The sequence below is a fragment of the Ascidiella aspersa genome, chromosome 2 (assembly GCF_963924565.1).
Source record: "Ascidiella aspersa chromosome 2, kaAscAspe10.2, whole genome shotgun sequence".
NCBI classification, from domain to species: Eukaryota; Metazoa; Chordata; class Ascidiacea; order Phlebobranchia; family Ascidiidae; genus Ascidiella; species Ascidiella aspersa.
In genome coordinates, this window is record NC_139448.1 from 20,219,724 (window position 1) to 20,235,273 (window position 15,550).

Here is a 15,550-nt window from a genome sequence, read left to right on the forward strand (position 1 = left end):
GACTGTGGTCTCTCTCGCTGAGAGTAAAGACAAGGTATGCAAGAGAGCACAAGAAGGATTGAAGATTAAAGCAATACAACAAAAATTCCGTTAGGCCAATAAAGCTAACGCACAATCACTACAATTGTTACAACTACGGAATGAGTATATTTTAACACTTAGTTTGTTTTAGGCTGAATGCTGGCTTGCTTTACCTTTGTATTTTCTTTTTTCTGCCGTAAAAACAGTGAAAAATATTTGATCGATATGTTTTTCTTCTTATTTTAATTTCTTTAATTTTTACCACAACCGAACAAGTAACTATTATATAGGGTAACAAATATTGATCTATTTGTTGCGAATTTTGCTCTTGGCGTCTACGAAGAGAGTTATAAGTGACGATTTAAAAGCCATACTTTGACGCTATGAAAAACATAAGCTAAAGGACTTGTTATTACGTTTGGAGTTGTGCGTAAATGAACAATTTAAGTCAAAATTAAAGAAAGCCACAAGGCGCCGCGCTAAGCGCGAAAAAAATAGCGACTATATTGGTTTTAAAATAAAGTTCAATTTGGAGTTAGAGGGGGGTATGACGCATTTGGCTCAAATAAAAATACATTGCTTGATATACTGGCGTTTATCAAGTTGTTGGGCGCGTTTACCCAAAATTTAAGATTAAAATAGCCTACGTAAAAATTTCGTACAAAAAAAAACTTATAAGATTTTTTTTGTTCTCAAGGCTTTATTATACTTGCGGTACAACGACCATATTGCAAAGACGATATAAATGGGGAGAAACACACAACATGGCATAGGTCGAAAAAGTGTAAATCGGTATTATGTTTCAGAGTTTAGAAAACGGTCGGTATTTCGTTTATATTTTAAAGACGGAATACTTTCGACAGAAGCGCAAAAGATATATAAATATTAGGCTAAGTTTGTTAAACTTCGTTGGAGATAGTGTCACAGTGCATAAGACGCTATTTGCCGAAAATGGCGTGGAACATTCGAGAAAGACAGAAGCGATTCGCGCAAATCGCGAAAACAGTTTCCGTTTTAGTATTTAAAACAGGCTTAAAATATGTATTTTAAGAAAAATAAGCCACGGGCCGGATTAAATAGCTTGGCGGGCCGTTTGTTGCCCAGGCTTGATCAAGAAGGTAGGGCTGGTAGGGCGATTTGTTGTAAAACCTTTTCAAACCAGCAATTCAGCATATTTCATGGCTAGCCTACAGTAATTTTTTGGAAATAAATACATCTCGCCTAAAAGTATTGCTGAAAGTATAAGCAACTAACTCGAAATGCGAAAAAAGAGGACATTTGGGCTTTTTGAGCATCCTCGAAGGTGTAAAGGATTAAATCAAAAAATATGTACCTTATATTTCATTTATTTAGTAGTCCCATCTAAAACTTTAACCAAATAAACGAACTGTATTGTGTTCAGAAGGTTATACCTATTAGGACGTCACGTTGAAACTTTGCGACGTAACATTTTGACATAACCTTCTGACGTCACAGTATGACGTAAGTATGTGAATGTGACGTCACGTTATGACGAAACTTTGTGCCGTCATCTCTGAAAAATGTCAACCCAAAACAAAATTTCTAGATCCGCACCTGACCTGGACTACCCTAAACTGTCAAACTTTTTATGTATTTAATTACCTACTTCGGTCTACCATGTTCAGTCAAGTTTGTGTCACGCTTAGGTCTAGCTACACTGTAAAATAAAACAGATCGTCACTGTAACAACTAAAGTGTCTTGCGATTCACACTGACTAGTATTATTGGAAAACTGTAGTTCTAAATAATATGGCTCTTATTACTTAAAACAAAAGTTTCAACCTTATTTGCCATTCACAATGGTAGCGTTGCTATAGTTTGTGTGGCGCTACTTTAATAAAAACTTCCGCTTATTTGTTTAACCTTCCCCACAGAAACACGGTTTAGTCACAAGCCATTTGTAAACGCAAGGCAAATGATTAACTTATTTGTTAATGATCTTTTAAATGTTAAACTATATTTGTGAACTTATTTGTATACTATAAATTAATGCAGAAACAAACTGTTTTTCTGGATACCGGTACTTCTTTTAATACATGTAAATGTCTATTTTAGTGCTTTCTATTTTGCTTTAGCAGATAGAGCAAGTTTTTTTAGGAATTTTTCTGCACAAAAATGTGTTGCGCCAAAACTCTTTGTCCCTCAATGCAAAAAAATTAACGTTTAGGCATTCACTGGTTATTTTTCGATAGCAAAATTTGGTGCTACTGGCCGACTCGAGCGCAAATATTGATCTATTTGTTGCGAATTTTGCTGTTGGCGTTTACGAAGAGAGTTATTAGTGACCATTTAATGTCCTATGTTTTAAAGTGAATAATCACACACCTTTGCTTTATTAATGGACCTTTTTACATGTGAGTTTCTGTTGCAATTTTTTGGCACAATGTTTGCAATAACAATCAAAAGGTAGGGCCTGGTAGGAAAATTTGTTGGGAAAACCTTTTTTAAACCAGCAATTCAGCATGTTTTATGGCTACAGCATTTTTTTGGAAATAAATACAACGTCTCGCCTAAATGTATTGTTAAAAGTAACTAACTCAAAATGCGAAAAAAAGAGGACATTTGGACATTTTTAGCATCCTCGGAGGACTATTCACTGTTTTTGAGAAAAGAGGACAAACCCTCCAAAAAGAGGACACATGGTAGGCCTACATAAAACAGCTTGGAAGAACAAACAATTGAAAAACGCAATTAAAATCAATCAATTTTAGAACTTTGCCAGTTCCCCGTAATTTGCAGCATTGTGACGTAACCTAGAGTTAAGGGTCTATTTTAAACTTGCTGGATGAGTCACTAAATTATTGTTTATTTCAGTGATATCGTCGCCCATTTGCTATGCCTACCCTTCAGCAACTTTTTTTTAAAATAAGGCAACCGTTTTAAACCTTGCATTATGAAAAGTTCCAATTTACCAGGTTTAAATAAGATATTTTATCTAATTTCCTTCCTGTTTCGTTTCCATAAATAACAAACTGATAAACGATCTTGGATATTTCTTTATTTAATAATGAAAACATTTTGGACTTTTTTACTACAATTTCTCTGCATTCCCTACATGAGCATTCCGATAGAAATGCACGTTTTTTTTTTAATTGGAGGAACATGAACCTGCATTTCTAAATATAAGGTATTACATATGTCAGTAGTGCTCGGACATGATTAACACGATCAGTGCCGACCAGCCAGTAAAGGGGTGAGTGCCCTGGCCCTGGCCGTTCATGTCGTTGTAGTTCTCCCACAAGTAGCCAGTCCGTTTGTATTGCTTAAATAAGTTTCGAACAAGATTTGTCCGAAGTTCTTCGTAAAGTTGGGAGGATTTGCTTGAGTAAGGGCCATCAACAGAGGCGTAGTGTTTAAGAGCGCGCACTGCAAGAAAGTTAATGTTTATCCATATCTGGCCACGCCAGTACGGTGGGTCATGTTCTGTGTTGCGCCTCATGTAAAGGGGGTCACGCTTTGATAAGGAACGAAGGCCATACGGGGTCCACAGTTCTTCTTCGCCCTTTATATCCTATATTTAAAATATATATACAATGCAAAAAAGGTATAGACGAAGAATATGCACTTCAATTGATTTTACGAACATTTCGTATAAACAAGCGCGGACTGCGTATGCTCCAAAGTTGAATGCAACTACACTCTACAGTTACACGTACCTGAAGCAATTGATTGAGCTGAGGCGATCGGGGGTCGAGCAGTTGTAATAGAAAGGGAAACAAACTCACGTAACCGAAGGTGTTAACAAATTGGAGCTTAGGTTTCTGGAGTTCAACTCTTACAAATTTTGTGATTGGTGGTTGATTAGGTTGTTGCGACTGGAATGTTTTTCTTGTTAGGTGCACTCGATCTGTATGATTTCCGTAGTCAGAAAAGACGCCCAACGAGTCGGACCAATGCAACTTGTTTAGTACTTTACTATCGGTTAACGCTTGATGAGTTTTGGCGTAAGGCAGGGATTCCTCGTGGTTATCTAAATAACAACGTGCGAAGTTAAACACAGATAAAATGAGTTTAGAAATATTAGAATATTGAGGGACGCTTAACAAACCCTTAAAACAGTGTTTTTTACCTAGTGGCACACAAAAAATAATCGTGGTACGCTTTGCTAGAAAAAAACATATGATATCTTGGCAATAGTCCTTAATACAAGGCAAGACACATGTAACTACCCCACAATCACACGGGGTAGGATTTAGCCACACCCTGACCTAAAAGTGAATTTAGTGAAGTAATCCGTTAGCATCGCCGCAGACAGTTTTAAAAAAATTAGCAAGAAAATAACGTCAATTGAAACTTTGATAGAAAAAAACAAATTTGAATAGTTTTGTGCCAAGGAACGACAAATGAGCCGGGTCCCGAGGCATTTGCTGTGCATCAACCTCGTTTTGTGTAATCCTGAGCGCTTTAACTAAAAAAAAAACAAATTAAAAAAAATATATTTTAGCACACCACGGACGCCTTCAATGGAGTTTAAGCGTTAAAAGAAGTATAGCGAATGCATTGTAAGTAGCTCTTCAAAACGTCTAACTATTTGAATTTGATAAAACAATATTAGTAATCAATACAAAAGCGTATTCCTTTTCTAATTAAGGTATAAAGCTACAGTTGATGTTTGATTTATTTTTAAAATTTTACCTATATTGAACCAAACGCGTTTAAAAATGCAGGTATTGCAAACATCTTACCAGGATAAACAACCTGAGCTATCTTTGCCATTGTGTTAGATGCAAATGCCATCCAACAATGAAGGTCAACGTGACGCTCATCTTCGGAGGGATGAGAGGCACGTGGAAAGTCATCCAAGCCAGATGTAAGGGTCTTCGGATTTAGCTCATTATCTTTGTCTTTTGGGCGACCCCTCCATCTGTAACTAAACGGGACCGGACCTGATTGTGTTGTGTTGAACCAGTTAAACCAAGCCTGAGAATCATTAGGAACAAGTTAGTACCACAAATTGGAGCAAAAAGCAAAAATGATATAAAACATGCATTTTAAAACTGTACTTTAAGTCTTGGATAGATCTTGTGCAGAAATTCCTGATCGTGCTTCGTAATTTTATCTTTATGAAAGTCCTCCATAAGAGATTCAATTGCCAGAAATAGAGTCGGCGGGTTGGCGTTAGTGTTGTGCTGAACTACAAACTCCTTTGGAACCTGTTTGTCAACAGCGCATAAAAACAATACCCAATGTCATCTGCCGACTTAGGGGTTTCATATTTCAGAAGAGCTGAAATCCCCTCAACACTTTTAACATGCAAAACGACGTTCTTAAGAACAACTAAGGGTACATCTAACTACATAATTGGGTTTGTTGTATTAATAAATCTAGTGTAGTTGTTTATATTCTGTGAGTAATAACCTCAGTTGAAAACACAAGAGTAAAGAGCTACCTTTGACCACTGAATGACAAAAAGTAGCCTAATCCTTTGTTAATTTGGTTGAATTCAGCTCTGACAGCATTGATGTTGATTTTCGTTGGCAAGAAGGCGTAGTCCAGACCTTTGTTCTAAAGCAGGGGTTCTTAAACTGGGGTACATGGATCCCTTGGGAGTCCGTGTTTACATTTGTTGGAAGTCTATTTGTATTGTGACGTCATATTATTACGTCATTTTTTTTTAATTTCTTGCCTTCTGTGGTCCACGCAAAGCCAAAAAAATGTAAGAACCCCTGTTCTAAAGGTTGATCTTTGCAGGTGAAAGCTTTTTGCCAGACAGATTGTGAATGACAAGGGGTTCGTCGCAACGTACCTAACGTACGATTTTAACTTTTTCAGGTGTTGTGCACTTATACTAACACCGACCTCTTAAAACTGTTTAGAAAACTTTTCTTACTCAGAATAATTTGCAGCGATCTAGTGTCGTTTACAAATTAACTTCTTCATGTAATGTTGCCTACATTGGCCAAACCTACGAAATCTTTTAACGAGGGTCAAAGAACACAGAGTAGATAAAAATTAGAGGTTTACAGACATCTTCTGCAGCATTCAGAACATAAGGTTAATTTTTACAAACCCCCAAGTGCTCGGAGGGGCCTAAGATATTTTTAGATTGCTAAGTCGTTATCTATCCAAGACTGCAGAGAGCCCAAAATAGAACACCTTATCAGCACCACTGTACCTGTTTAACACCTGATGTGCTAAATAATGCTTCCAACTATATAAATTTAGAATACTAACAATTGCGTCCAACCTTACATAAAAGATGCTTGAATTGCTTCTCGGTCACATTACATGAAGATAAAACTTGTATCGAAACGTCTTCAAGGGTGCGATTAAAAAAAAATTATTTTAGGGTATAAACACTACAAAGGTTAAGAATCACTGAGCAAATAAAATCCGGATCGTAAGACTTTTTAGCTTATTTAGTTCAGGAGACCGCCAGTAGTATAAAAAAAATCATCCCTTTTAAATGACATTTTGAAAATGTATCCATAACCCACCATACACAACTTTTCTGGTTTAGAAAAAAAATCCAACATCTACCTAATTAGGGCTGTGTTTTAAAGTTTTTGTATTTTATAACTTTTTTTCCAAATAAGAATTTCAAAAATTGTTTGATCTGGTGTTTTTCAGGAATCTATAAAATAAACAACTAGCTACAAACAGAAACAACTGCACTAAACTGTGTTTTAAGGCTAACCTTGCTGCGTGCCTCATTTCCCAAAATCTGTTCACGAGGTATCCATCCATCCACATTGATAAGCCCCAACCAACTTTGAATGATTTCTTCACTTAAATTTCTATCCCATTTGCTTATTAGCAACTCATGAAAACCTTAAAGCATAAGTTTGGTTCTAATCAACTTAAATTAACTGTATTTTTTATTCACTCAAGTCTTATTGAAGTAAAAAGATTTATTGGACAATTTTCCTATGTTATATGCAAATGAAAAACAGGAGTATAAAATTATATTGTTATTTAAGAATTTACCTTCGTCCCATAGAAAACCTCTAGGAAAAAAAGATCTTGAGGGAACAGCTGTTAGTAAATGGGCATCCCAGTACTGCACAGGTGTCTTATGATCTTCAGACTGTACCAAAGAGTGTCCATAAAAGTGCCCAATACCTCCTAACATGTTACTTAGTGCTGCTTTAGCAAACTGTTCCTCCTCAATGCTATATCCTTTATCCTTTAGAGGAAAACTAATAAAATACAAAAAAATATTTAAAGCAGGAAAAAAATTATATATAACATATGTTATTTTATCAAAACAACTAATAGGGGGATAGTATTATCAAAATTAAAAGTAACTATTATGAACTTACATTTTTTCAAATTTATCGTCAAATTGTTTCTTTAACAAATTTAATGATTTGGTAAAGTCTAATCCAGTTAAGGTGCCAACTCGTTTTTTATCAAAACTCCCACTTTCGTAAACAATGTCAATATCAAACGGAATTTTTAATGTCATCTAAAAATAAATACATAAACTGTTTTCAAAAATCATCTATAAAATCCAAGTTCAGTTGTCTTTATTATATGTCACAGTTTTACCTTTGCAAAGTAATATTAATTGTCATTAAAGACATATTAGAAGGGTTGCATTGTTTAAAACAGTTGGTATTTAGTACTTTATAAATGGTCAAATACTGTTGTTTGGAATAAACGTTTATTTGGTAATTTTTTTAAACATATTTAAAAAACCCAAGTGACAAATCTGTTTCTATTTTCGAGTGTAGTCTTGCAGTTGAAAAAAATACCATGCAACCAGATTAGCTTGCAGTATGATATAAAGTAGTGATTCCCAAAGTTATATGCACTATCACCACCTTACAAAAATCTATATATCGTCATCGCAGCCCACCCCTACATTAAACAAGTACACTATTCACAGTAAATCGTGTTTTTATTGAGATGGATGAGCTTGGTGATCTTCTGTAAGCTTTTTTACAGTTAGAGACATTTTGGTCAGGACAGATAAAAAAAACAGTTGGCTAATGAAAGGGCGATTCATTTGTTTGATAAAATAGCGTAGCAGCTGAATAGGACAACATAAATGACAGAAATCCAGTCTTATTTTAAAAAAATCTAAACATTACTTCTATCATATAAATGGCCAGTTGCGTTGCACAAAATATGCCATACCGAACTGCTTAAGTTTAACTTGTATTCATCATCATTCTGCTAGTCGATAAACTAATTTGAAGTTTTACTTTTAGGCATGCCGATCTAGGCTGTAAATGCGAACAATTTTGTAGTTTGTTATAGAAATATCATTCTTGCTATGAAATGTTTTAACCCATATTTTATGTGTTGAAGAAAAGTTTCAGTATAATAGTGTTAACACACTTTTGTATCTTCAGAGTGATTTAATCAGATTTTGTTTCCTAAATTTACTCTATTGAGTAGTTTTATGGCCTCCTATAAATAAGACAAGTTAACAGTCAATTTGTGAAGATTATTATCTGCAATCTACCATGAATACATTCATTCTGTTTGATATGTTGTTGCTCACTAAACAATTGTTTAAGAAGGGTTGGGATTCAGCACTCACCCGCTTGCCACTGGAGTGCTGATTGACACGCCAGTTGGGCAAGTGGCATCGGCGAGAAATTTAGCTAGTTGGTGTAGGACAACTTGTGTTATGCATCACTGCTAAGCAAAATATGACTTAGCGCCAGATATTTGCTGAAACACTAAGGCGCAAATACATTCAACACTCCACAAATAATAACATTAATTGAAGTCTTGTTTGAGGCTTGTAATAAAGATTCTTTGTCCCGTTGTACGATCGAAACAAAGACTATATATCCCGTTTTAAAGAGTCGTTTACCGGTAAACAAGCAAAGACGTCATTGCTGCAGTGGTAAATAGTTTGACGTTTATTGTTTAACTTCAGCATTGTTATTTTTTTCATCTTTAACACGGTCGTTGAGGCCTTTGGAAAAGTTTATCGGACGATCTACCCAGCCATAAGAATTTTACTTTTGTGTATTTATTAATTTGTTTTTATAAACAAAATTTTGAGTAATTGCTGTAGTTTGTGGTAACAATAAGTTCGAATGCAAATGTCTTATTTGTACGAAGTGTTTTTCTAAGATGTTTTGAGGGACCAAAACGGTCCACTGAACACTACAGTAATTTAAAATATTGCCTACTTGTGTAACTACAGCTGAGATTAGCAATTAGTTTACGAAAGTGTGATGTTGCGATTACTTAAAGTTCATAGCGGCCAACCAAGCCAAAGCTTAAACATTAACTGTCTGTAAATATTTTATATCGCAATTATGTTTCGATATGAATCAAACCATTGCGGACGCCTTTGGAAATATGAAACGACTCACTATAGGTCGTCGCGCAGCACAGAACATCTGGTGCATATGGTTGTTAACTTTGCACAAGAATGGTTAGTTTAAATTTACCATTATTTTTTCATTATTTGCTGTTCAACTATAGTCAGGGTTGCCATACCATCCTAATTTCTAAGATTTGTACTTATTTTGAAGGGCCAGGTCTTAGAAAACCTAAATGTCCTTATTTTCGACTTGCGTCCTTATTATATGAGCCGAAAATTTATTTTCGGGAAATAACTTGTTTTTGCCAGTATTATATGGCCGAAAATTTATTTTCGGGACATATCCTGTTTTTGCCACTATTTATATGGACAGAAAATTTATTTTCGGGACATATCTTGTTTTTGCCGTTAATATATGGGCCGAAAATTTGTTTTCGGGACATATCTTGTTTTTGCCGCTATTCTTTTTTGGTTTTTATGGTTTGCTTGGCATGTTTCAGACCGATTTTTGTCCAGAGCATTATAGAAAAAGTATACATCGTAGAACTTTCAAATTTTCAGACATGGCGTAGAGTGGTATGAAGGTGCTATGTAGAGGTTTATGAGGCTGCACCCCTAGGCACCTTCAATTGGGGTACAAAAAACAAAAGTGTTACGTCATCGTTTTAGTTCATAACAGCAATCTACTCCTATCTAGCAGCAGAAAAACTTCAATACAGAATGCTTTCATATCACTTGCTTTATTCAGCTCGCATCGCGACAAGGCGGCTGCTGGCATCCCTGCTGTGCCTTAATTGTCCTGTGCGTTCAATGTTTTTGTTCGAAGTGGCTTGCCTAGTAAAACTAGGCGCATGCGACTTGCCTTTTATAAAGAGGCCTCTCTAAGTAAAAAAACCTATTGCTCTTACAACACAAAATATTTTACCACCGCAAATTTAAATGCGAATCCTGGAGGCAGTGTACACATCTTTGTTAGCACCTGTTGTAATTGTTGAACCATTCAAACATATCAACACCAGGCCTAAACAACACAAAGGGCCGCAACAACAAAAAGCTCAAGTTTAACGCATTCTTAGCGACGACGTTACAAAGCTACATCATAACATGGCGTCATAAATAAATAAATATTGCGTTTATTGGATTTAAATTGGCAAAACTTTCAATATAAAAGGTGGCTTATTAGGCTCATAAACCTGTTTGCATATTGCTCAAAACTACATATTTAAACTCTGTTTCAACAGTGATTGCTCAGACCAAGGCATGGTAAAAATTTATACAGTAAAAGTTGGAAAAAGTATAGCAAACCATAGACATTAAATCATTTAGAGAGAATGAAAAATTCTATTTATCAAATATATTTCTTGATCATTTCCCAAATACCTTGCTGTATTTTAATTTATTATCGCAGTATTACATGAAGAGGCACGGCCAGTATAAAATGAAGTTTCACCCATCGTAAAGCAGGGAGGCATTGACATTTATTTGACGTTCGTGAACTATGTCGCCAGATTGAATCATAAGTTAAAAAAGCCTGAAAATTTTCTTGAAGGTAAAGCTTTCAGGCGTCAAAATGAAGTTTCACCCATCGTAAAGCAGGGAGGCATTGACATTTATTTGACGTTCGTGAACTATGTCGCCAGATTGAATCATAAGTTAAAAAAGCCTGAAAATTTTCTTGAAGGTAAAGCTTTCAGGCGTCAAGTGCCAGTTTGTCACAGTCTCTGAAAATAGAATTTTTGTTTTGAAGTGCCAAAAATAAAAAAATAATAATAAATGAATAAAATATTTTGATTGCAAAACGATTCTAAAATTAATTTTGCAGAGTTTTTACCAAACTAACGTATTTTAAACCCTGGCAACTACCCCTTTCGTATCTGAGACATAAGTTAAGGCGGGTGATTTTCGGCACATATCTGTTTTTGCTTGCAGAAACAAGTTAAGGAAATAAAAGATCAGGCAACGTTTATACTAAACCACAAACCCCAATAATAATATTTGAAAGCAAACCCTGATAAATAACTATTTATAATGGTCCACATCCAAAATCGTTTTTTAAATGCTAATCTAATTATTCGGTTGTCCTTATTTTCGGGTCCATCTCGATGGCAACCCTGACTGTAGTGTTAGGCAAAATGTGGCGTTTTGTTTATGGCGCGAAGAAACCTGCGGTGAAACGTCCTTTAAGCACAGAAAAACCAGAATACGAAAAAAGAGAGCAAGGATTTTTAGAAAAATTAAAAAAACAGGCAGGCCGTGGCTCCTAAATTGTCAGTGTAATGCTTTTCACTGAAGATTGTAAAAAATATTTCGGCTAAACAACATTGTTTTAGGTGTAAACTGCTTTATGGGTCATTAATTTGTTCATCCATGCATGGAAATAAACAACCAGAATTTTATGAAAACTAATGTTATAGAAACCATAAGACAGGTTAAGGATAACCCAAGAAATGATCGCGCTAGGACGTAAATTTGCAGACAGTGTGCCAACAAATTTGGCGAGTGTTATTTCGTCTGGGCGAGTGTTGACTGTTGATTGATAGCCGCTTTCCCAGTTGGCGAGTGTAAATTTTTGCTTAGGAACAACCCTGTAAAGTAACTAGAAAATTTTATAAAGCTGGAATTTTAAACACACAGCCCATTAAAACATATTGTGCAGCCTGCATAAAATACCTAATTACCTCTTCAATGACTTGTGTGTTTGCCTATTGACCTTAAATATTCTAGTTATCTAGTGCAAAGGCTTCCCAACCCAGCCCGGAGGTATTTTCTGTGTCATGGGGAACACGGTTTTACTGAGTGATGGACTGACTTTTTTCTATTTCGCTTGGAAGATACAGTGTTTGTCGCCAACCTATAAACAGAATATACAATAAAAGATTTTTTTTGTCAACTTAACTAAAGAAACTTATGCACTTAATACAATCCGTTTTCTGTGCTGCCTTACAGCTGTAAAGCCAATTACCCTAATATTTAGTTTCCAAAACTGTTGTGAAAGACATTATGGAGCCATGCAAATTTGTTATGTGCCCAATGGGCCAAGTCTCTTTCTAAAGTAAAAGCTTTCGCAATTCAAATCAAAAGTGAATGCAATTTTTTTCGCACTTTATGTGATCAGATTTGTTTTAGCCGCAGTTGCTTGTTTGCATACAATTACCGCAAGAACAGATGTTTATAGGCTGCAGCCGGTTTTCGCGTTCTCCCGTTATTCGCGCCTGTTTCCCTTTTTCGCCTCGTTTTGCCACCTTGTTTTTTGTCTTATAAATCACTTTATATATACCCTTCTGTAAAGTTAAAAGTTTATTGCCCTGAAGAAGATTACCAGTATAGGTATTCGAAACGTTGGCACTAAATACACATTTGTCAGAAGAACCCCTTTATAATTAATTCTATTATTTACCTGAATTTACAAATAAAACCAAATAATATATGAATACCAATATAAAAAAGTGTATTGTTTTTTTTAACACCATTTAGTTTTTGCACATACTTTTGCATCAAAAATATAATATTTGCAGACCATTTACAACATTAAAACCTAGAAAACTCTTATGCTTTTTACACATTGCACAAAACGTTTTCCAATCCATGCAATCAAACCTGGTGAAAAATAACTTTTGTCTTCTTGTCACTAGGAACATCATTTCGGTTTGGAGTGTCACCAAGAAAATAGAATGCGTTTTCACGATTTGACCGTTTTTCTCTTGTAACCTGCATCTTCCGTATTGCAGCGTCAGTAATTTTATGCAAACCCTCGGCTTCAGTTTCAACAAAATGATATTGCATTTTTTGGCCACCTAATTCATTTGGAAACTTTATTTTAAATTTGCCAAGCTCCGATGTCTCACCTAAACAGTAGCAAAAAAAACAATCAAAACGTTTTTTCAATGTAATAACATTATGAACACAGTGTAAAATAGAAACAAAAAGCAAAAAAAAACTGTAATATAAATTTTAATGCCAAAATAAACATATTTACGCACATTTTTTTCAAAAAAAAAGTATACCACCGTCGTAAGACCTGTCTATATTTTTGAAATTTTGAAAAAAAAAATAACAGAAAAAAATATTAATATTCGCCATAAAAATCACATTTTTCATCCAAAGTTTAAACTATAATTTTTGGGGTAGCACAGGAATAAAGCTTTTCCAACGATGCCCCTCGTTGTTTTGAGTATTGTACATTTTCTAAATCACTCCGGTAAGTGAGTGATATCGTATTTTTTTAACAATTACAAACATTATTTTTTTAAATGTTGTTTTAGCAACTGTTCTATATATGTAATTATCTTATTATAAAATAAAAGTTATTTATTTCTTAACTTTAATTCTCTTTATTAACTTGCCATGGATTCTAGGCAAAATGGTTAGAAAAAAGCAACCTGTTATCTTATAATTTGTATTCAATACAACAATTTGTTGGAAAAATGTCCGGTTGTTAGTTTGCTTAAACATTAATGATATTTTTTCAGCGCAATCAGAATGTATAAAGCGGAGGCACAAATGATAAAATACCATAGTTTAGCCCAGGGATGTCCAACCTGCGGCCCGTCTGAAATTTTTGTGCGGCCCGCTAGTCATTTTCACTCCCAAGTAGTATTTTAAACCTTCAATATCAGCCCAATGAAAATGTACCTGTCAGCTTTTAGGGGCGCACTAATAGTACAATATGGGTAAATAAATATATATATAACTCTGAAGGCCCGTTATAACTCTAAAGGCCAATACTTAATCTTGAAACCTAATAGGTTCTGCGGCCCATTAAATTATTTCAAGTGTCAATGCGGCCCACTATAATAAAATGTTGGACATCCCTGGTTTAGCCGATTTTTTACTTTATAAATCTTTAAAAATAACATTATTTGAATAATATAAATGTGTGTATACTGAGGATTTTTAATGTGTCAAAAAGGCCAAGAATTATTCCGTTTTTATTTTGATTATATTTAGTAAAACTCTTAGTTTTGTTCGAAACTAAAAAATTACTCACTATTGAACTTTAAATCATTGTTTTTATGTTGTATAGAAAATGAATCAGAAAAGTCTTTGGATGAAATGATAAAATTAATTGCTGATGAGGGTGAAAAGGAGGGCAAAGATTTTCAAGAAAAAATTTCAAGAAAATAAAAGGATGATCAATGCTATTTTGGGGGAAACCAAAAACATTATTGATGCCCTCTAAAATAAATACCTTCCCATAATTTGGTAGCTTAGACTAAATTTGGTAATACATTTTAAAACCACTGTATGTCAACATATTAAAGAAATGTTTTTCCTATTCGTTTTTTGTCATTCTATTTGTAAATGCACTGTTAATGTGTTTTTTAATTCATTACCTTGCTATATCATTTTTATTACTCACATTTTCTATGCACTCTTGACTTTTTATTTTGAATAAACATTTACAAATATCAAAATCGATAACTTGTTATTATTGCATAATTGCAAGAAAGATATTGACAGATGATGTTTTCTCACCAAAGTATGCTCTGTTGAACCTGTACCTTGAGGTATAATAGCAAGTAATAGATATATCTCTATAAAATCTGGAGGATCTGGGGTTCTCGTTCATGTTAACAAATAATATGTAAAATATAACAAATTGCAAAAATGCTTGGTGCATCTGAAACTTTGACAGCATTCCGCTTTTGCAAAATCATCTTTAATAGGAAAAAGAGGATATTACATTTTGTAGTTACCAACCGCCGTCTCTTTCTTTCAGTTTCCAAATAAATCGTCTCTTTTATGTCTACGTACATCTCTAAATTATGTCTACGTACATCTCTAAATACACCATCTTGGCAATAATCTTTTTTTGTCTCTTTGCTTGTACTCATAAAACCACAGCACGAATAAGAACAAACTCTGGCGCGAACAGCGGACAGCGTTCACTTTATCTAAACCTCAATGTAAATTGACCGTTAAAAGTGGCTAAAAAAGCCACTTTTTTAGAGAGCTTATAAAGCGTACTTTGGCATGAAGTTAGGAGATCAAGATAAATGCTGAGCACCTCACATGGTCTGCAAGCATTGCACTGAAACTATGATCTATGTGATTTGGAATCCCCATGGTTTGGTGCAACCTAGGAATCACCATGATGATTGTTATTTTTGCATGAATGACATGTAAGGTTACAACCGAAACAATACCCCAACATTGATTCTGCTTTACGGCCAGTTGCACACTGCCCTGTAATTCCTGTTCTAGTTTTTACGTCCCTGCCAGATCTGATTTTGGATGAAGCTGCAATGTTGTATGTAGTGGAAGATAGCAATAGTA

At 34.7% G+C, this 15,550-nt stretch overlaps 1 protein-coding gene across 3 annotated transcripts in view; it reads right to left on the reverse strand.

Annotated features, from left to right (window-relative positions):
* Positions 1-3,020: 3,020 nt before the first annotated feature.
* LOC146164262 (mannosyl-oligosaccharide glucosidase-like) overlaps positions 3,021-15,550 on the reverse strand; it is a 35,189-nt gene continuing 22,659 nt past the window's right edge. For all 3 annotated transcript variants that reach the window (XM_083380413.1, XM_083380415.1, XM_083380414.1), the window contains 8 exons: positions 12,872-13,119; positions 7,305-7,450; positions 6,970-7,181; positions 6,680-6,813; positions 5,046-5,195; positions 4,728-4,962; positions 3,699-4,012; positions 3,021-3,553 (listed from right to left, as the gene is read on the reverse strand). In XM_083380413.1, coding sequence (XP_083236539.1) covers positions 3,182-3,553; positions 3,699-4,012; positions 4,728-4,962; positions 5,046-5,195; positions 6,680-6,813; positions 6,970-7,181; positions 7,305-7,450; positions 12,872-13,119 — 1,811 coding nt within the window. In that variant the 3' untranslated portion in view covers positions 3,021-3,181. The remainder of the gene's footprint in view (positions 3,554-3,698; positions 4,013-4,727; positions 4,963-5,045; positions 5,196-6,679; positions 6,814-6,969; positions 7,182-7,304; positions 7,451-12,871; positions 13,120-15,550) is intronic.